The sequence below is a fragment of the Charadrius vociferus genome, unplaced genomic scaffold (assembly GCF_000708025.1).
Source record: "Charadrius vociferus isolate BGI_N301 unplaced genomic scaffold, ASM70802v2 scaffold179, whole genome shotgun sequence".
Classification (NCBI taxonomy): Eukaryota; Metazoa; Chordata; class Aves; order Charadriiformes; family Charadriidae; genus Charadrius; species Charadrius vociferus.
In genome coordinates this window covers 3337391-3360767 of record NW_009650072.1, presented here as the reverse complement: position 1 = coordinate 3360767, position 23377 = coordinate 3337391, and the positions used below count along the sequence as shown (strand labels likewise).

General features: G+C 37.7%; 1 protein-coding gene across 1 annotated transcript in view; it reads right to left on the bottom strand.

Annotated features, from left to right (window-relative positions):
• Window positions 1-4931: 4931 nt before the first annotated feature.
• USH1C (Usher syndrome 1C (autosomal recessive, severe)) overlaps window positions 4932-23377 on the bottom strand; it is a 54431-nt gene continuing 35985 nt past the window's right edge. Inside the window, exons 18-28 of the mRNA XM_009892046.1 lie at window positions 23228-23377; window positions 22732-22848; window positions 20336-20584; window positions 16688-16807; window positions 12512-12574; window positions 8822-8863; window positions 8457-8510; window positions 8210-8309; window positions 6704-6813; window positions 5925-5980; window positions 4932-5031 (exon numbers count right to left, since the gene is read on the bottom strand). The exon at window positions 23228-23377 is cut by the window's right edge and continues 3 nt beyond it. Of these exons, the coding sequence (XP_009890348.1) occupies window positions 4932-5031; window positions 5925-5980; window positions 6704-6813; window positions 8210-8309; window positions 8457-8510; window positions 8822-8863; window positions 12512-12574; window positions 16688-16807; window positions 20336-20584; window positions 22732-22848; window positions 23228-23377 (1161 nt within the window). The remainder of the gene's footprint in view (window positions 5032-5924; window positions 5981-6703; window positions 6814-8209; window positions 8310-8456; window positions 8511-8821; window positions 8864-12511; window positions 12575-16687; window positions 16808-20335; window positions 20585-22731; window positions 22849-23227) is intronic.

Sequence of the window (23377 nt, the reverse complement as noted above, 5' to 3'; positions counted from 1 at the left end):
GAGCCCCACCAAAGTGCTGTACTATTATCTGTTTGCTCCAATAATGCAGCAAATGCAGATCTAGTAATAGAGGAAGCAGCATTCCAGCAGAGGCCCCCAGTATTCCAGCAGTGGCAAACTTGTGCTGCCTTCCTTAAGAAGGCATCCGAGTCAATCTCCATGGAAATCGTTTGCATGACTTTTGAGCAGCCCACCTGGAGCCTCCTCAGATTTCAAGTCTGCAAGAAGGGAATTTTGGAATCTGCTTCAGAAATTTCTGAAGGTCAGAAAAAACAGACACCCACTCCACCCCCCCACCCCCCAAGAACAATGACAAAAGATAAAATGGGCAGAAAAACACTGGAGGACAAACTCAGTGTCAGGACCAAATGCTTATTAGCTTATCACAAATTTATAATAAGGGATTTTAGACTCATCTGATTTATAATCCTAAGAGTCAGCTCCTTACAGTGAAGATGCTGGCTTCTCTACACTAGACCTGGTCCTTAGATGGTATAAAGTTGACAGTTTGTTCACATCAGCACAGATCCCAGGGGGACATTTCTTTGGTGAAAAGTAGCTAAGAATTCCACAGCAGCTACCCTGAGTCTGACCGTGCTTTATCAAAGTCAACATACAGCTAAAGCATACAGAAAACATGTATCAGCTATTGCATTATCAAGCTCCTTACAACTAGATATACATCCTTTGACATGAAACCATGGTTTTCAGTTCTGTTTTTAAAGGCAAGATGTTTATAATAACTTATTCATATTCAGAGGTTAAATCTCATATTTGTGAAGTGCTGATATTATTTGTACATATGCTATTCAAATTGACTAAAAAAATCTTATTAATGTGTGTACATATATACAGCCCTCCTTTATCTATATAAGATTGTTTATGAATAGAGCATTTTTTAAAAATCGTAACTTCTTTGAAATGTACTTACAAGTTTTAAAAGATGCCACGGTCATATGATAAATAATGGCTAAATTATGAGTTCTTAAAGTGGCAGAATGGCAGAAATAAATAGATCAAAGATTTCCCAATGCAAATATCCATGAGTAATAAACAATGGTATTTCCTATCCTGTAATGCATGTCATGGTTCTGATGCACAAGGCTTCCCATTTTGTTGCCTGCATACAGGCACGCACAGGCTCACAGAGCAGATGTGACAGTCACAAGTCTCTAATATAACTGATGCTCCAGTTCAGCAACTGTGAGGGTATGCTGAAGACAACGCTGTGACTAACAGGGCCAACAAATTCCTGAGAGAATGACTATTAACAGTTCTGAGAAACTCTTCCTCTGGGTTATTATCCCATAGAGACAGAGATAGTGGGTTTTAGCGGTCTTAACCAAACAAACAGCTCTGAGAAACTAGATGTATTCCCTCTGAGATTACAGCAAATTAAAAACAAAAAACCATCTTATGTTAAAAGCAGTTTGAAGCATTCATTATACTGTCTGTGAAGTATGTGCACCAGGTCAGAGTTTCCATACTCCCCAAGGAAACTATGCGTTGGCTGAAAAAAGAGAAAGTCCCATTTACCCTACTGTTATCTTTTCACAGCTGGCTTGATTGAACAGGGCTGAGGCACGGGCACACATAGCAACAATTACAGCCACCAGAAAACAATGCAGTAGCAACTCAAATGTTTAAATGACTTACATCTGGGACACTCTGCTTACACACACCAAAGTAACTGAAAGGGAAATTGCTTGAAAACTGTTTCTCCAACTCCTTGAGCTAGCTGGTGAATGAAAGATGTGATCCAGTCCCAGGACACTGAAAGCCGGAAATGAAGTAAAAAAACCTACCTGACGAATGGCTTAAAATAATTTTACGATTTCAGAAGTGTCAGTCTCCTTTTTTCTAACACCGCCTCCTTACATTGCCTAAAGCAACTCTGCCATCCTAACACAGGTTGAACACGCAAAGTAACACTCTCTTATACATATGAAGTAACCCACAGTAACTATTTCCTCAACTATTTCCTCAACTGCCTCTCATGCCATTAAGCTAAATCAAATTAACAGGGTAGATGGGGAGAAGAAAGATAGTTTTGTGACTAAGAAGCAAGGCTACAACTCAACTGTTGGTACTCCCACAGATTTCCCAGCTCAGTCTTCTGTGCTCCTTTTGTCCCCGAAAGAAATAATACCAGTAAAAACATTTCTAATATCTAGCCTTTAAGTTTTCTGTGTTGTTTCTTAGCGTGCTGCGACAGTGATTAGCACAATCAAGCACTGGTTGCAGGCTAAGTTCATTACTGGTGCTTTACTGTGGCTCTCTATTTGCTGGTACATAGCATCAGAGCATTCCTTAAGAGAAAATCCGATAGCATCGCTCATCTATCTGCATTGTCATACAGCCCAGATGGTTGCAGTATGTAGGCAACTGGGAACCAAAGCAGCAGGAGGAGTACATCCTGCTGCAATTTTCCCTCTGGTGCTAATCTTGATGCATTTAGATTAGTCTGTTGGTTAGGAAGTCTACAGCCCTGGGTAGAGGCACTCAAAGACCTAGCAAACGAAATAAACCAAAGCAGCTGCACTCGGTAGCTTGCCAACTATCAAACGACCAGATTTTCCCATAAAAACCTCAGTAAAAGATTACTGCAGCTCAGCTGAGTGACAATTCCCTACTGTGCAGAGTGAATTTTCTTTTGAATTCCACAAGGGTGGCATTCTGTTCCAAATGGATGTGTTATTAAAGATCAACTCGGAAATCTGTGTACTTTAGCAGATTAACTATTACTATGATGTACAAACCCAGAAACAAAGAGGAAACAAGACTTCTTCCATTTGGCAAATGCAGTTTTATTTATGAATGTGTTGTAAGAATTAAAATTTGAAACATTCTAACATGTGCACCCTGCCAGACACATTAATTGGCATACTGGAACAATACTGCAGATGAAGAAAGTCAATGTAATTAATCATCTCCATTTAAGTACAGAGTTCTCAGGAACATAATTGATATTTTTGTGTGTTACATAAAGGAGGGTTTCCAAACCTTGAAAAGGCAAGACTTCAGTGGGAATTCGATATGCCAAAGACCTATAAACTGGATCTCATTAGTCCAGGTAAGGAAAATCTAAACACAACATGAAAAACAGAATACAAACTGGCAGATACAAGGAAGGAAGACAATGACATTTCTAAGGCAATATCTTGATGATATAAAGAAATTACTAAGTCTACAACTGTAATCATACTTATTTAAAGCTAGGTTAGTATAGATTTGATGGTCTTGAGCAATTTACTTAAAGAGAAGACATATTGTCATCAAGAGCAAAATGTTACACTTAGTGACTTCCTGCACAGTTTAGTCAGGCATATAGCCTCACTAAGAACAAAGTACATAACTGCAGACTGTGAATCACACCCAAATTTTCCACCCATTACTATGCGAGGGAGTAATTTTCCCCACCAATACAAATACTCAGTAGTATAACTGTGACTACAAATAACAATTTTATCTGGACTACTTGCTAGCTATTTACTTTGCTGGTAGAAAAGATTCTTTATACTATGTAAGCATCACCAAAATTATTCCTTATAATGCTAGCATTCCTGGTATTACTGGTTCTTCCACCAGCAGGGTTTTTATACTCAAAACAACTCACAACTGAGTAACAGAAATGGACATTAAGACAGCCAGAAGAATATCAGTGAGAACAGAAGTTACCTATATACAGCCCCATCTTCCCAGGGAAAATCACTATGTATGGAGTAAAAATAAAATCTTTTTCACACCCAAACTGGCCTGTGAACGTGTAATCACAAGTGTTGCATGTAGGAACAGACATCTGTGTTCTATCTTCATTTGCCATTTTGGTGTCTATTTCCAGGAAAACTGGAAGATAATTTTCAGAATTTGCCCCCCCAAAATAGCAACAAATAGATTGAGTTCTCACAGACCAAACTACACTCGTCCTTCTCAATGATCTTGCAAAAATTTCTTGCTGTATGTGTATAGAATGATTAGAAATTACTCCAAGTACCTGAAGAATCTGAAGTCTCTAGTTCAATTTATAGGTCTGATTGCCCACATTTCTTTCAAATAAAGATGCAATTCATGTGGTCATTGATTTACTATTAATTTACAGAGCAGCAGGTTCTGCAGGCAAAAGACTTCATTTCTCCAGTGTAGCCTTCTTCAAAAAAATGTCCTGCAGAAAAAATGAAAAAGATAATGAAACAGATGCATTTAACTGTAGTGTAATTTTTAGTCTTTCTGGTAAGCGCAACTTTATATAACTGGATCTCAGTTGAGTCATTTTGATTTGTATTGTAGTTAATAACTGAGAAGACCACAAATACGCACATGCAACAAGAAATCTTACCTTGGTTATTCTAGAGGTCTACAACTGTACTTGCAGTAATTACAGCATAGAGAAACCATACACGGTAAACTGAGTTTATGACACAAGGATAATTTTGGGACTATTTTTGTATAGTGACAAATTAACACAGGCAAACTTCAGTGAAAACCAGTCATGAATACTTATTTACAGGCACACTGTCATATAGTACAAATGGAAACTTGTTCTTTGGACAAGCCTTAACAAGGAAGTAATTTGTAGTTACTAATGTACTTATGAATTCACAAAGCCACAGCAGTGGTCCACAGATAAGGAAAAAAAAAATTAGATTAATCCTACTTGTTTAGGCAGGGCCTATTTATTTTATAGTCTGGCAGATGATAAACCAATTCTGCAGAGGAACTCTAAGGGACAGTATGAAGTAGAATCTAAGTACTTATATTTTAATAGGACAGGCATGGCAAAAGCCCAAAGAACACTCCAGCATGCCAGAAACAAAAGCAAGCGTGGCATGCAATGCGCAGGCAGGCACATGCTGAAAAAATAACGCAGCCTCACAATGGACAGTCATGTTAACCCAGGTCTGGCTATTCACCATGAGGGAACACTGCAGTGGCTACAGCTGCAGGAGATACCCTTGTCTGTACACGGGTGCACTGCCTTCAAAAACCTTTCTGTGTGTGTTGGGACTGACTGTTGATGAGGGAATAGTAGGGCTAAATATACAGGACATGAAAACAAAAATAACAGTGACAGTTATTTCCTTGCTTGTTAGTTTATGCACAGGTATTAAACACAATTTTACAAAAATCATCGACTGGTCTTAACCACTAAAACTACACTGATTTACAGCAACTAATACTCTAATATTCTACATAGAACAAGAGTCTGGGTTAACAGTGACTATGAAACTTTTTTACTTGGTAGGAAGGGTATCTTCAAATTTTTTCCTTCAGTCAAGCTAGAACACATTGGTCTTGCTTTTGAAACTGTTTGTCCAAAGTAAAGCAAGTTGTATTGACTTGATATCTCTATTACACTTTAAGCCATGGATTCTTCTGTTTCACGCCTATGCTGATTATCTTTAAAAAAAGGACTCTGTGAACATCACAAATTGCCAAGACACCTAAATCACTTAGCTCTTTTGAAAATTTTGCACTTACGTTGGCTTAGACAAGGATAGTAACTGCAATCTAATTTAAAAAACCCCACCACAAACCAAAATTAACTGTCTCATTGTGATGAAGAATGCTTATGGGCATTTGTTTTCCCAAATTATGATCCATGGGACCACACTAAATGATCCAGACCAAAGTAAGTAATTTCTAAAACAAAAAAACTCCCCTAAAATCTTCAAACTTTAAAGCAAAAGTATGAGTGTGTAGTCACATACAACCAATTCTGAGAATCACCATTTTGAAAAGTCTGGGAACCACTGCTGTAATGTGTGATCGCTACTTATAACTATCAAATTAGCAATCATGTGACGCAGAAGGTTATGTAGTCCACAAGTAAACACTTGAAATATGTCTGATAAAAAAAAAGCAAACTGTACAGACTATTGTTACTAGCCTTTTCATCCCCAGAGAGAGAAAGCTTATGCACTTACATTTCATCATCATATTCCTTTGGAGGTGATACCGCAATGACTAAGTCAATCCAATCCTGAAAAAGAAATGCACAGACAAATGTGATGCTAAATATTGCTTTTAGAGGTGGTTAGTGGACCACCACCGAATATCAGATTGGGAATCAGGAAGGCAATTAATTCCTGGAAAACCACAAGTAGCAGCAGAAAGATCTCTATTAAAGACTTCTATAGGAAGATGATCTCAAGATTGAGATGTTTGATTTGTATTCTGAAATTGAAGAAAAAAAATCAACTGGTCTTGCAACAAGCTTTAAAAAAAATAATTATTCTAAGAATCATCCTGTATTTGGTCATCTTAGCAATTAATACAGTTTTTGCTGAGAATACACTCACTGTAGCTGAAGTGCAGTGTTACTTGTATATTAAGAAACCAAAGATAAGATAAGCTATTATCATAAAATTCCAATCAGCTTGCAAGTCATTTTCAGTATCAAAGAGAGATTCTGCAGATAAACGTACTATGAACACTCAGAATGTAATGTGTTTAAACACAAATCTTGACATGTGGCTAAATACCATGAACTTTCACAGTAAATTACATGCATGATTTTTCACAGATACTATATACCAGTATCTTCTGCAGATTTCAGTTCACTTTGGTAGTACGTGGCATACCTGTTACTTTTGATGTTTGCAACCTTATTGGTGTTGATGTAACAATGTCATGAAGGAAAAATATACCTCATGTGAGCATTGTAGAACGTAGGTAGAACGAAGAAGTATTCCAGGTTACTCACCCCACCCACGTTCCAAGCTTTTGCTAGAGTTGCCTGTGCTTCTGCCAGCCTGCTGTCAATTAATATCTTGCCATTTACAGCTAGTATTTCATCCCCTTTCACTATGCCTCCTGGTGAAGAGACCAATATGGTATACATACACGTAAGCAAAACATTCTGTGAGTCTTTTCTGTCCTATATTTATGAAGTACTGAATATAATGAAAAGTGTCTTCACTAGGTGTGAAGGCTTACACTAAAAAGTGACATAGACAAGAAAGTTTGCTACAGTAATTTATTTTTTCTTTCCTAAGGAATTTTTAGGCATGGGAAAACCACACTAATCTCTTACTGATCATGAAACTAGTTCAGTAAGATTTTCCATAGTAGCAGTTTGCCTGTCTGGGTAATTCATCTATCCAGCTTACAAACTGGGGTTGATTGTAGGCTGTTACTACGATGAAAATGGCAGCATTACTTAAAGACCTGAAAGTATAAGTGGCATTTGTCAAGGGTTTGCAGGACTGTTGTTCCTTTGCAAAAGCATGCGTAATGTTTAATGTTTACTCCTTTGACTTGTTAATCCGGAATGAAGCACAATCAGCTAACTGGGACTGGATCTGAAAGGGCATAACACAGATGGCAAGGGGACAGACTTAGTTATAAGAGACCCTCACAACCGTGAAGAGTCAGAGAGAAACAGAATACTGGAGAGATTAAGTGGCTGAGATGTTTTCACAGCAAGAGTGTCTTGAAATTTGGTGCAGACTGGGACAAGGTCAGCAAAGACAACATAAGCAGATATTGTCCTGTCTGTCTACCTGGTCATCACCAGAGTTCTCAAGGAAGGATGAGAGATACTGACCACCAGGAGCAAAGCCTGGATGTGTTGGTATGCACATTCTTGTGCCTTCCGGAGAGCTAATCTGTTAGCCAGAAGGCTCTGGCCTTTAGTAGGATTTGGGGAGTAAAGCTAGACGTTTTACAAAACAAATTGCTGTTGAAAGCAGCATTAAAACCAAAACCAAGCAGTGTAGTGTAGCCATGGTGAGATAATTGCTTTGCACATGGAAGTACTACAAATGTCATTGCTTGGAAATTGTTAAATAATGAAGACCATACTCTGCTTTCCTTAATTAACAGAATACACCAGAGAATCAGGTCTTGGTTTTATTTTTTGGGCATTTTTTTAATATCAGACTGGAAAAAGGGGAGTCCTTATTAAGAGAACAGCTCTACATTTTTAGGCTATGCTGTTGAAAATTCTGTAATGATAAAAATACAGCGGCAGTGACCATTTCTTCTTAAAAGCCATTTATAAATTTTACATAATTATTAATTTGAGCAGCATCCTTCAAACCATGAGCCTCTCTGTGAGCTGCCCTTAGAGCTGAGACAGAACTTGGCTGCCTTGGACAATCTCAGTGTGCCCCTCAGTACTAAGCATAGCTATGAAGTCAGCCAACAATTCTCAGCCAGCCTAAGAAGCCCCTTTGCAGCAGCATTCAAATTCCCCATTGCTACTCACCATGTTTGTCTGCAGCACCACCCTCATAAATAGCAGACACAACTATCTTTCCAATTGGAGAATCAATTCCTCCCTCAACTGCAAGGTCTAATGATCCTTCCTATTAAAAAAAAAGTTTTGTTCAGAAAAGGCTGTTAATTTTTGCCATCAACAGGAGCTTAATCCTTCCTTCTTCCCAGTAAACGGGACTGTACATGAAATGCTTACATGAACCCTTTAAACATCAATCAAATAATATAGTATTTACCTTTTTAATTCGTAATAGCCGTACATCTTTTCCCATAATCTGCTCTGGGGTAAACTATGAAAAGATATAATGATTAGTCATTTCCACCTTGGAAAACCAAAACAATTAGGCTGATCTATGTAGTTTATGGAAGAAAAGGGACTTCTCCCTCCTGCAAAATAGCATTAGAGGAAGATCGGAACACTAGCTCATCTTTTCCCGTAAAAAAGTTCCTTTTCAACATGACTAGAAAAGACAAATACACAAGCCCCAGCAAATCAACAAGCAAGAATCTTACCCCCTCCCAGCCCTCAAAATCAAGGATGTGTTTTTTCAAGTATATATTTCATATTAAACACTGAGACATGTTTGAATTTTCTCCTTACCATTGAATATGGATCAAAATCTTCCACATATTTCTGGAAGCCCTGAGAATAAAACAATACTCAATTATGAAAACTTCAGGCTCATCCACACACTTAACACACAAACACCATTTTATTTATTAGTGAGAGAAGATATAATTCTGTAAGGTATGAAAGAAGACAGTAAACGGAGAAAAGCACAGAAAGGCAGCAAATAGTCCGTCCTGACAGTCAGAAGACATTTCAAAACCTTACAACAGATCAGCAGATTGAGATGGTCATACTATGGAGCAGTTTTGAGGAATATTTTACCACTCTGTCAGCTCCACAGTCCTTCTCTACATCTGACAGAAGAGAAACAAATCTGGAAAGCATCATGGGCAGGTATGTTCTGCCACACTCTTCTGAGCAACGTCTCGTGGTACTATCACCATGGTGGGCACTATCTAGCACAGGCAGAAGTGACAGGCTCCAATTCACCTGTCAAAAACACTACTCCATGGTGTCTGGGTTGCAGGACCCTCTTCCAGCCCCCTTCTCTCCTCCTTTCCATGGAGTTTCAGGGAGTTGGCTCCACACCACAAGCAAACACAGGACAACAACCATTTTTGTATTCATATGTTTCTGTAGAGGACTAAAAAGTTTTGGCAGGGAGTGTCTGAAACAGGGAAGATAATATTGCAGTTATGTAGAGCGTGTTTGAGAGTACTCACACCTTCTTAAACTTTCAAAACCTAGTACACTACTCCTGTCAGATCAACACTGCAGAGAAAAAGCTGGAGTTACCTTTTCTGCAAAGATGAGAGTTCCTGAGTCAGCAATCAGGAATCAATGGTGTTTGGGTTGTGGTTTCTTGAGGAGGATTAGTAGTTACTAGGTGAGACTGTATGGGTGATGCTGGAGACATACAAAAACTCTGCACTTATACTGCATATTAAAGTAAGGACTTCAGGACTTAACAGAAATCTTTACTGAGGCACCTAAACCTTGTGGCTTCAAGCTGCAATAACATGGGGGTAAGGGAACAACGGAGAACCACACAACCCTCTCCTGACACAGCAGGCAAGCCAGTATCTGACACGGACCTGCGGTTCAGTGCATGATCAAGCTTGATATATTCGTTATTGCCCTCTTTTCTACTGGATCCATCTGATGACAAGTCTATTCCACTCTCAGACTCAGGTAAGACTTTTTCTACTTCTAAATCAAGCATATAGCTTAAGATTCCTCCAGTATCTTTAAGGACTGGCTGTTAAATAACAAAGTTGCAGCAGAAAACATGAATGCCTCCTCCTGTTATCATCTTTATCACCTCTCTCAGTTGCCCGATTTTGACATGACTATGACATGGGTCACATCTCATCCTTACCACCACTGCCTCTGACCAAGTCAGTAAGCACTACTACATAGCTCTGCATTAGCAGACCCTCAAATGTACAACAGTGCTGCCCATTTGTCTTACCACACTTGTGCAGACTATGCAGGAGTGGTGCTGATGACTCTTGTGTGGACTGGCAGTCATTACACACAGGCATACTGAATCGTACAGCCTGAACCCTGGCTTTCCTGCAGGCTGCCTCTCTCTTCACCTTTCCCCTGAGATCAGAAGACCATCTTAAGCAAATCATGTCCTCATTCTGTGTTTCTTCTGAGACAGAAGAAGCATTTATGAGGGTTGAAGCACGACTTTGTCTCCTCAGGCTCCAGAGAGCTAAATCTTCAGGGCACAACTGCAGAACTTTTGCTCACTGCCACAATTGGTTTTGGGTTTTTTTGGTAGAGAAATATGTATTAAAAGCATCTTTTGGGAATAGGAACATGAGAGACCTTATTTAACATTTAAATTAGTATGGGTGGCATTACATTTGTTAACAGCGAACTTCAAGGAACTAAATAAATGGGAATTTGATCACAGACTTCAGTAAGGGTAGAATTTCATCCTGGTGGAAAAATCCCAATCATTCATTCATTTACAAAGTGTATTAATATTATGAATAATTTTACTAAAACTGTAAGAGAAACATTTTACAATGATAGCTACCTAAACAACTAACAGTTTGAATAGCTGAATTTGTATTGACCTTTGGAATCATGGATGAAGCTGACATCTATGGTCTTGGAGCAAGCAACTTAGAGGAAAGAACTCCAGTCTCAGCCAAGTCACTAATTCATTATGTAATCTAAAGGAAGTCATTGAACTTTTTGTTCCAGGTCGCCCTCATGAAAAACAGATGTTGCCCTTGAATAAAGTTTTCCTGGGAAAATAATTTTTGCACAAGAAAAAAAACCCTAAACCCCACAACAAAAAACCTGCAAGCAAAGTGATACAATCTGGACCAAATAATGTACAAATACAGCTATGATACAATGAAGACATCCACCGAACTGTAATAAATCTTCCCAGAAATGGGCATCACAAATTCGGAGAGCAGAGAGCACGCTCCACACTCAATCAAGGACTAATGAATGAAGCAATACTGAGTGGAAGCCACAGTGCTAAGCCCACCCTCCCACTACTCAGGACACCTCAGGTGAAAGAGTTCAGAGCGTTCTGATCCTTTCTTGACTTACATAGGACTGAACACGAGTAGAACCTGGAACATTAAAATGTTTGATTGCACTGAAACAGCTATCTGACAACAACAACAAAACCCAAAATCAAAACACAAGCACCTAAGCCAATGGTACTGCTTACTGAAGTTTCTAGCATCAACAGTCAATAGCAATTGAGACCTGAGTAAAATAAACAAAAAAAAGAATTGAAAGAGAAATCCATGACCAGGTATAGCAAACTCTTCCAAAAAACACATTCTCTGAGAATACAGCTGTTATATATACAGAAAACACTAACATTCAATGGCAACTGAACAATCTCAAAAGTTTGATTTATCTCAGGCAAATCCAGTTTTCCCTTCTAAATCTAGATGGAAACTGATCAAAAGAAGAAATAAATCATTACTAATCTTAATGGTTTACCACTCAAAAGCTCACACTGTGAGCTCACAACCATGCACCAACATTTTCATATAATGTGGCAATGCATCTAACTTAGCTTGCACTAATAAATGTGTTTTCCACAGAAACTGGAATGTTTAACAGCAGTGAAGAAATTAAGCATGAACTTCACTTCTTCAAGGGACTTTCTCTTGAACTACCAGTCAACCAAAGGGATGAAGACTTCATCACTATGACAGAGGAGAGCAAAAAAGTAGTAATACAGCAGAAAAATCCTGCACAATAAAGAAAGGCTACATGAATAAGTGCTTTCCACCACCAGTTCCTCTGATTTCCTACCAATAATTACATTACGATAATAGTCCTTTTGTTAAACTAAGAAAATACTCTATTAGCAAACACATTGCAACTGCAGAGTAAAAGAAACAAGCAAACTCAGGAATATATATAAAAAAATTGGCCAGTATCGGAGCAGTTATCAGTGTTCAACTATCTTAAAGATTGCGCTAACCATGTAAATACTTGCAGATAGTTCAACCTGAAAGTTCTACTCTCCTCTCATTCTTCATCTGTCTAGACTAGCAGGAGCCACAGGCACAAACTGAAAGTTTACAAAGATTTGCAGTTTTCATGCACTAGGACTGTCTTGCATCCTCTGTTTTAGAAACTGAGCAATAGAATTAGAAAGGAAAGTTTTAAATCTATGATCAGTCAAAACAAGAAGTACCACACGAAACATGGAAAATGTTATTTTACTTGTTTTTTGTTAGATCTAAATGATGAATTGTAAACCACCATCCTTTTAAACATCTCTTGTGGCTGCAAAAGAAAGAAAATTGCCAAACCAGGTATTAACTTTTTGCTGTAAATAAGTGTCACTTCCTCAATAAATAATCTCACTGCCTTTTTTTTTTTTTTCTCTTCTAGGGACTAAGTCACACTTGCATTTATTAGTGCTCGTTCCCTATACCTTCTCAAAATGAGAGAACACACACAGTGAAATAGTACTAAATACAAGGAGGAAAATTCTAGAGAAACTACATAAATAATGCACATTTCCATACCACAAGATTTCTTAAAAATATTTTCCATGACTCCTTTTATCCCTAATTTCTACAAAACAGTGCTAGGATCTCTGTTGCATGGTTGTTGAAAAAATAATTGAAAAAAAAGATGGAGAAAATGGTAGAAAGGTCATTTCCAAAGTATCAAAAAGTCATGACAAATATATGTTATACATTTAAGATTTGCTCTCCTAGCAGGGAATATCCTACACTGGAAGGTGAATTCCATTATTAAATTCCTCATGAAATTGATAAGATGAAAGAAAATATATATGTATTTGGGCCCATCCTGAAAGAAGCAATTACCTAATTTTTGATTTGTCTTGCTTCAATTTGGCCATCTAGAAGTAATTTTACAATATTATTAATCACTGATGGATTTTATGTTATTATGTTGGGCTTCAATGATTTTAATCCCATATTGATTCTGTTTTTCTTTCACTTCCAGTGCATTACCAAAAAAGTACACTGTAGCTTGGAATACAGAACTTCTTATTATGTTACAAAATTTTTCAAAAATTAAATGGGCTAAAAATAAAAAAAATATACAAAACACTCCTCACACCTCTCCAGCCTCCACTCAAAACCCTGCATCAAATCACATAACATATTTGAGTCTTCTGAAACAAGAACAACTTTCTACAGACTAAAGTATGGTATTTACATTTCCAAACTCAATTTGCTTTAAAACAAATGACTATATATCAGTCTCACTACTGACTCTGTCAGTGTCCTATAGTCATACCATTAGTTGGGAAAATGTATCTATTCCTCAGTTAATGAAAGTTTTGTGGTCTGCATTTAATTAATACAAAGACTGAGTTTTTGTCTTGAAGGATTTTTGGGCAAGTCTGGCAAGATTTTCCAGAAAACTCTTCAGCCCTTCTCTAGCCACTTCTTAGAAAAAAAATTTCCTTTTCAACACAGATGGTTTTGGTATAGCTATGGCCAATAATAACTGAAATTTCTAATTGTTGCATGTCTTACCACACAGTATCTAAGCACCTGTCTGAGGTTCCTTGACTGCAGTCCTGCAGAATCTGGCTTCAAATCTTGCAAATTAGAGGAAAGCTTAAATATTCGTTCTTCCTTTCAGAAATGCTGCATCCAACAACAAAGGAGCGAGGGAGGAAAAATCTTTAGCAGCAGCAAGTGCATCAAAGTCTTCTAACTCCCATAACAGGATGTTTGCAATAGTTGGGAGGACAGAGACCAATGTTCATGTTGCTTTTGCTTCTCTGAAAACCCCACCACTAAATCATAACAATCCTGTCCTGTTCTCTGAGCCAAAATTTAATTAGCTTTGCTACAAGTGTATTCCAATTCACTGTAGTACAGCAGAGACAAACAATTCACACTGATTTTGACCCAGAGCAGCCTCAGGCATTCAAGGCCACAGTCAAGGTTTAATCCTCACCCACCATTTCCCTATAAGTGAAAACAATTTTATTTTCATAAACTATTAAAAGACCTGAATTCTGTTAATATGAAGACTTAAGTCACAATAGAAACTTCACTGTTCCTATCTGGCCCAACTACCTTCCAGAGAACAGGAACGTTTTACCCGTTCTTACATTTTTATTTTATTCTCATGTTTGTGCTTTTTATCTTCTTTACCAGTGAATTGCTCGAGTATAGCCTCACTTGATTAGCTGTTTGCATCAAGTAAATCCATCAAGCCCAGCTTCTAGAGTTTGGTACTCAAGACAACTAAATTCAGATAAAAACAAGGTAGAAGGAATTATGTGCATTATGTCACATTAAGACATAAAAACTGGAGATCCATAAGTTTGTGAAATCTAGCAATACAAGACATAGCGTAGCAAAAGATACTTTGCCTTTGGTGATACTTCCCTTCGCTAAGAGAAGCTGAACTGGTGCTGTATCTGAACCATTGACTTCATTAAGGAACACTCCTCACCCCCTCCTCCCCTCCACAAACAAACAAAAATCATTCCTTCTGCATTATAATTCTTATACATTTCTGGAGACAGTCCTGTACCTCCTTGTCTGTGTTGTCATATATTGGCCTTTTCATTTTTTAACTAATAGAAGTAACCTCCCTTTCAACTTCGGTATCCATGCAGGTCTTACTCCGCATACTATGTGACTTCATTGCAGCCAGGATGAATGTTCTTTACTGTATTAAGTCATAAAAGGAAGGAAAAGGAAACAGGTCTACAAAAACAATTTATGGACTGATGTTCCTCTCAAAGTCCTATCAGAATATTGCTCCCACTGAAATTGTGATCTTCCAACTAATTTAAGGCAGTTTGGGAATGAAGATGATTAACATCTGAAACATTTTAGCAGATTTGTGATTTGGAAAATGTGCATGCATAACAAATCATAAGAAATTTCCCTACGGAGGTGGATCTTATTGCCAATTTCTCAAACTAACGGTAACCAGTCAGTAACAAAAAACACAAGCGACATTTTCAATTTGTACAATGAATGTCTGATCACACAGAAGGGTATTATCAATTTTGTAAACTAGTTTATATTTGCACATCAGGCATTTATTTTCAAGAGCTAGATTATATTAACTGCAGATTATGAGTTTTCTCTGTTCATTCCTCCCCTAAGGAATTTCAAATTGCTTAGAGATGCTGAATTACTGAACACAATCAAAACGAAAGCTTCAAAGCTCCAATGCATAAAACTGAAGGAAATACCTACACTGGAGGGATCCAAATTTATTTTTAGTTCATGTATCTGCCTTCTCTTCAGCAATTTACAAGGACTGTTTCATTTGTCATTTCAATCCATTTACAGTATAGAAGTTTCACAATGACTATGTCTGTGGGAAAACTAGTTACTAAGTATCACCAGAATTTGTTCAAATTGTAACTGGAAAAATAAAGGAACAAGAGTATCTAAATTTTTAAAACAGAAAATTACAAAAAATCCATCCCACTTTAATGAAAGACAGCTAGGAATATTGTGCCTATCATTTATTGTCAGATATAGCATAAGCTTGTAATTAAATAAATGAAATGCAAATGTGATATATTTTCCATCACTCAGAAAGCTCACGTTGCAATACATTGTCTTGCCCACATAAACGTGCATATACACACATGTCCGCACACACAACTAACTAACATCATAAGTCATGATGACCCTTGAGAATCAATACTACTAATTGGTACATCAGCTTTCTTAGATGAATTTTCAGGATTATCATTTGAGAGTTATCACCTGTCAGAGGCGTATTTCTCTTTTTTCAGTAAGCCTTGGCTCACCTTCCCTCGTATACCACAATTCCCAATGATGCTACATGGTTGGTCCTAAAATATTTAGCCTAAAAGGTTTTTATTTTCATTTACATTTGAATCAGAAATGGAAAAGAAATAAGAAAAAGAATCTGACTGTGAGTCAACTTTGCAGTAGCACTGCATGACCAGTATACTGGAGTCTAAGATACAACAATGAACCTTTTTTCTCTGGAAATGAAATGATGAGTCATATATCTACACTTCAAGTATGTTCATGACCATTTACAAAGAAAAAATACATTGTAATGAATTTTTACTATTTCATTTCTGACAAAGGAATTCAGAATTTATGAAAATACAAACCAGCATGTGAATAAGTGAAAAATAAGATCTACAGAGTCTAAGGCTCTATGCTGCTCTGAAATTACGCACCCCAGTACAAAAATTGTCACTAAGAGTGACTTTTAGATCGCGGGAAAAAAAAAGAAAGGAAAAATACCCTTCTTTTGTACTTACCATTAGTGATCATTCGAAAATCTAGATGAATTTTAGTTAGCAGAAGACAAAACAAGCATTGATTCTTTGAGGACAAGTCAACAACAAATCCCACAGTACTGTAGCACTTGGAAAAAGAACATTAAAAGCCTTACCAGGGCCTCTGATTTGATTGTTGGCCTGACCATAAAGTTTGGGTCAGGATGCAGCATGACTGGCTTAGAGACTATTGGTACCCCTGGATGTCGTTGGGTAGGTGGACTTGGAGCAAGTTGCTATGGGGTTAATTTAAAAAAAATTACAATTCACAACATAATTTGTGCAAACCCATCACTTCACCAAGATGCCTCAATACAAATAGTTTATGGTAATGAATTTAATGACACAAATACAACAAAAGACTTACAGAATTATTTTAAGACTTACAAAGTTAACAAGCCAAAACATAATTTCTCTTGCATCCAAATAGTAGCTTTTCTCCCTAAACTCTGACTTCACCAGCAAGATTATGGAAAAATCTCATCCCTGACTCTGGCATTTAGCCCATAAAGGCAATGAACTGAATGAGAAACTACAGGGAAAAAAAAAATGCTAAAGTTGAGTGCAAGAACATAGTGAACCTGAAATGAGATTTTAACTAATCTGTAGCTAAATAGATCTTTTAAGTTAAATTCACCAGGACTACAGCAATCAGCTTTCCATAAAGAATTCCAAGTTAACTTATCCTGACTCAAGAGCAAGGGTTAGCTACACTAATTACCTACCCTTCACTCTACAAAGTACAGTGCCCAGAGGCATCTGAGACCTAATCATCCAGCACGTACTAACCCAATTGTACACTTCTCACTCAGTCAAAACTCCCACTGACGTCAAGTGTAGTTTTATTCAAGAAAAGAGTTCAAAACTGAGCCCTGTGGGTTTAGTATCTGACTTAACCCCAGCAACTCTCAGCACACTTTTGCCAATGTTTCTCATAGGAAATGTGATGTATTCCAGATATCGTTCATACGGTACAAGAGTACAAGCTGTATCCTCTGAAATTATTTGAATTGCTTCCAGCAAATTGGTTAAGCCACTTTTTTTTTTTTTTAAATTATGGAATTTTTGGTGTTTTTTTTTTTTCCCCCCTCTCCCTTTTTTAAAATAACTTAAGAAAAAAGTTTTGGAACCAGTACTTTGAAAGTCCCCATGGATATCCCTCAACTAATGCTGTTCCCCACTGCAAAATATATCATATTGTTAAGCTTTCTGATCTTAGAAGAACTGGCAGGTACACAGATATCAACCTGTTAAAGTTGGACTGGAACCAGATGATTTCTCCTGGAGTTGCAAAATTTACAGAGACTTTTCTAGAGTGCCTCAGAGGGGTGAAACCTGACATCTGGCTATCCTGAATCAAAATCAGTGCAAAGAGTTCCCAAACTAATGTTGGTGCTTCTGAAAAGAAAGCTTGCTTATTAGTAGCATTATGTTTAAAATATAGTTTGGTCCTAGATCCTTTTTTCTGCCTTGACAGAAGGACAAAGTATATGCTCCATGACATACAGAATACACAAACATGGACTGTATGTTGCTGAAGTGTTGAAATATGAAGTCCTCAGAGCACTAGGAGTCACTTCCACTACCTGGTGTTAGTTGTCTTGTAACACAGCAATAGATCCACGCACATGAATGCAAGCAGTGAATTTTAAATAAATTATCCATGCAGAGTCAAACACTCGACATTTCCTTGACATTAGCATTACATGGGAAGTTCATAAAACGATAGTCATTAACAGTACATGACATACCAGCGGATTGCTCGACACAGAAGGTACTTTGCCGACGTGGGAGGTGTTTCTTATAACCTAAACAGTAACAAACTTAGTAGCAGGTTCAGATGAAGTCTATAGCTAATAATAGTTTTGAGAAAGAGATCAACTTATACCAGATACTTTAATAGTTAGTTGTCAGGAATGTATTTGACAGGATTTCATTCCTTTTGACAGGTATTTGTTCAAGCTGAATTTGAAACTAAACAATCTGGGGAAAAAAGTCCCACCAACTTAGCAACATAGAGAAGGTTAACTGGTTTGAGTAATATTAGAAAAGTAAACTTATGGGACAAACCCAGCTGTCTTGTTTTCCATTTTAGCAGGCATAAGCACAAGATCTTTAATTGCTGAAGTCAAATAAATGCGCTGCTTCTGCTTTTCTGTGGTGTTAAAAAATTACTTCATAAAGAGCAGCAATGCTAAATTGTCCAGCTTCTGATTTTTCTTCTATTTCTAAAACCACATCAGGAATACTAGGTTATCTACTTATAGACAAAGCAGCTCTGGCTCAGTATTAATGCTTTACTGAGAGCTTAGTTCTTTCTTCATATACGCTAATTATATTCAGTGAAAAATGACATAATTTTTGAAGGCTAGGTTTTGTTGTTGTTGTTACCTGATGTATTTTTAATTATTAACCTCTTTTCTCTAACATTATCTAGCAGTGAAAAACTTCCAGAAACACATACTGGAATATATGGGTTTGGGGTCAGATCCAGTATAGCAGCTCATATATTACCTCTTTTACCTGAATATTTTCTCTTAGCTTTAGGAAAATGTATTTCTCCTCTGAACACTAATATTTTGTAGACTTGTGTCACATCATTTGTATTCTACAAATAACTTGGGAAACCTGTTATCCATAAGAACATCTGACATGTCCATTTCAGTGGGTCTAACATATTCTTGGCACTTCAAACATATAAACCACATAATCGAGCACTATCAGAGGTCTACTTAAGTTTATAAGAAGAGATTCCCAGTTCACATTAGGGCAATTAATCACATAGCAATAATCTGCCAGTTTCCCCTGAGAAGTGATTAATTTGCAAATCCTTCCCCACTGCAAACAGAATCATGCAAACACAAAGCATATTATTTCCAAGTAAACGTGCAAAAAAAATGAAAACCAACAATGGAGTCAGTCAATCCATGCAGAAAACTGTGCAGGAAAGAAGCGACTGTATTGGATGCTTTTCTACTCTTTGAAAGAAATAGGAAACTTTTGCCACACAAACGAGCACATGAATCCCACTACAGTGCTTAGCAAAGGGAATTATGATGAAACAGCTGCCATTTCACTCCAAAAGCGAGACCTGGCACAAGATTTCTTATATTTGATCCTCTTTTGGAATGAGATTGCAATAAGGAGAAAATAAGAATGTTTTCTCAAAGAAATCCCTAACTCCTGTGTGTGCAAAAAAGGTCAAACCTGATTACCAGCTCTTGTTCATTTAGAAGTATTTTACTAGTAATTTACTCAGTGTTGATGTTATAAAAGTTTGAGCTTCTGATTTTAAGCTAATTTTCTTTGTCCACTCTTCTCACCTACCAAAGCAATTTGATGACATATTTAAAACACTTTCACAAGTACTTTTCACTACACAGATATTTTTCTCAAATTTAACTGAGTTAAATCTGCTGCCTGCCGTTGTTGCTTTTTTTTTTTTTTTAATCTTTAAACATTCAAGTCCAAATTGCCTTTTTAACTGATGCATTCTGCCCAAGGTACCTGCATGTGGTAGGGTTACAACATATGTAGTGAGAAGCAAAACCCTTTCGACTTATATTTTAAATAAAAAATAAAACAAAACTACCTCTAGACTGCATTCACTACTAGGAAACAATGAAACCATCTGATTCCTTCTTTTAACATCACGTACGGCAGATGGGTAGATCCAGTGGATAAAGCGGGTGACTGGCGCAGGGGAGGGAGGCCAGGCAGGGGAATGGTAAAGACACATGCATCCAAACAGATCAGAAGGTCACCTGGGAAGCTGGTGTTACTGCCAGGGCTGGACCTCTTGAAAGTGGAACACTTGATGTAGGAAGTGGATGAGCTGATGGTCCTGGAGTAACAATGGGTGGTGGGGGTGGAGGTGGTGCCACGCGCTGTTTAGGCTTGTCAACTTCATCTAAGTTTATATCATCAAGATCTGTGGTATGAAGCTGCAGGCCACCGGCAAAGCGCCGCATTGATGTGGCAGAAGGAGAAGCAGAAGGACGTCCGCTTGTCAACTATGTGCAACAGAACAGAAATCTGCCTGAACAGTTCATCTGCCTGCAACAGCTCTGAAGAAATTAATGGCAAATCCTAGAACATCACTCAGCCTAACTGCTCCTGCACAGGAAGCTTTTGGCTTTTCCCACCCAGAATATACATAAACTTTTTCTCAGTAAGTCCTTTTTAAAAGCAGTCCTTGGGATTCCAGTTTAGAAAGAAGAAAACTGGAGTGCTGTGACAGTAGCTTTGGCTGTTGGGCCACAGGGGACAACACAAAAAAACCCTCAAAAAACCCAACTCCATGGAGTCTTCAGAAGGTAAAATCATAGGACAAATCACAGATAACACAACTTTTGCCTCTCTAGCTCTTATGAAGAGAAAGCAAGAATTGCTCCTTGCAAAGGTGATTATATAAGAGGAAAGTAATGGAAGATGGGCCCTGAAACTCCATGCCACTAAAAAAGGGAAAGGGGCTCAAGTCTGGTGTAAACATAACCAGACATTAATACAAGAGGGGGAAGTAAGCTTAAGCAGCTGTCGACACAAAAAAGTGCAGGGTGCTCTGAAATTTAGATCCTCAGGAGGTTCTGGACCTTCTCATTTCTGTTCATCAACACCAGATGCATTGTGTGGCTAACAAACTCCAGAGTTTGAACATAATGAGCAGCTCACCCAAAAAATAAGGTTGTATGTGTGAAGAAGGTTTCTACATGTGCTGTTAGAGTTGCTAACATTTCTTTTATCACTGACCAAACTGAAGCATTGAAGAAAATCCAGTCGATACTCTTTCATTTTGCTATTTGTAAACGCAGCTGAGAAAATAGTGGAGGGATGAGCTGTCCTACAGACATATAAATCTTAGTCTAATATGACAATACTTCCCTCAAGTAGGTAGCTCTGTTGACATTCTTTGAAAAAATCCTTATCCGCCATACTCATCCCTTGGTACTAAAAAATAGGTATTTCTTCGGCAGAGGTCAAGAGATCTTGACTGCTCTTGTACACAAGTAGCAGTTCAAGCCTGTAGTACTTGAATATTATTCGGGTGCATTTATCCCTCAGAAGCACGCTGGTTTTGTGTTTTACAGAAGTCTAACTGCTTGGGTAGTTTTGTAGAAGAATTGTAATAGAATATTTACACATAATGTAACAGAAGAATTGATGGAGCAAATACAACACAAGGTGCTTGTCTTAAATCAGGGTAGAGCTCTGGAAATACAACAGTGATTTTAATCTGTAATTTTCCCTCTTACTTTACGAAGTAAGGGGGACAAAGATCTAGCAGAACACAGGCAGCCAAATTTAGGTAGTGAAAGAAAACTCAGCGTAATCATTCCACTGTCCTAGAGACCTGCACTGAAGAGCCACATGGATCTCAGCCTGGGGCCAGGAAGAACAGAAGACCAGCTGCTTTTTTCAGAGCTGCTCCACATTGACCTGAAGGAAATTCATGCGAGAGTGTTCCCCAAGGGTCCCCTTTGTGGTTGCAACTTCGCTGGGGTCCCAGGGGAGTTCAGCAGATTGCAGTGTTCCTCTTGAAAGCAGCTGTGCTTGGAAGGGAGCCAGAGCAGCAGAATGGTGGGAAAGCCTCACTCCACATCTAGAACCATCAGGCTCTAAGGCACATTAACTTATCTGCGACTGCCTCTGTTTAATGGGACTATTTAAAACACAAACCCAAACCCTATTCTTTGGGAGTTTCCTATCTTTTTGTCATTTTCTTAACCTATACCTTTATTCCATGCAACACAAGGAAGCATCAAAGAGCTCATCACCAATGATGTTCTTATTTTCATAGGACACTAAAAAATATGGCTGGGTATTCATGGTAATATGGCTCAGTTTCATTATTGGTAGCATGTCCCACCTAGCCCAAATAGCTCATGAGCCAATAACTGCCAATTTTGCAGTGATAATATACTTAAAAAGGACAAAATAAAACCAGTTCATTAAAATAATAAAAAAGTCTCCATAAAATGTAATTTATAGCCTTTGCTGTTCCTGTAAGTCATCAATTACTGACATTTTTTCCCCCTTTAGAATAAAGGTTGAGAGGGAAAGATCAAGACAGATTTTTCTCTGGTAAAAACCTGCTGCTTTTAGGAGACAACTAGTGAGTTATTTAGAGATCATGCAATATATGGAGGAGCCAGAATTTTACCTCAGGAGACTCATTCTCCACAGAGGAAATCTGTTCTAACCGTGTCTGACAAAGTCTTTCCACCCAGTGCTGCACCTTTTCTGATTCTTCCAGGTCTTCTCGTTCTGTCTCAGATACCTTAACCATAACATCAGTGCATGAAAAAAGGTTATAGGTATAGTTACAATACAAATGTGTTTCAAAAGTATGAAATGCCATTTAAATTAGTTTTAAAACTAATAAAGCTTTTGAGAATTATTTCCTAATTTGCTGTACTTCATTAAATTTATCGCTGTACATGGACACTCATTAACTGCAGAGGTATCCTCATTTGGGCAAAAGCTGATTGTAGAAACAACCAAACGTGGGAATAAAGTTTTGCAGTGAAACAGCAATTTTTAAAAACTTCATTACCTTTGACATAATTAAACAAGCGTCCTGCTAAGAGAATTTCACTAAAGATTCAGCTAATTTTCTTTCAATATAATTTTGCACTTGATAGGAGAACACAACATACCTCTTGCACGAGACGATTTATTTTCAGTTGTTTTTCTTTCTCCAGCATTCCTTCTTTCTCTTTGGCAAGTTTTTGCTCAAACTCCATTTCTTTTTTATTCTTCTTCTGTTCACACAGACTGTCACTTTTTGACTTCTTTCGCTCTTTCCC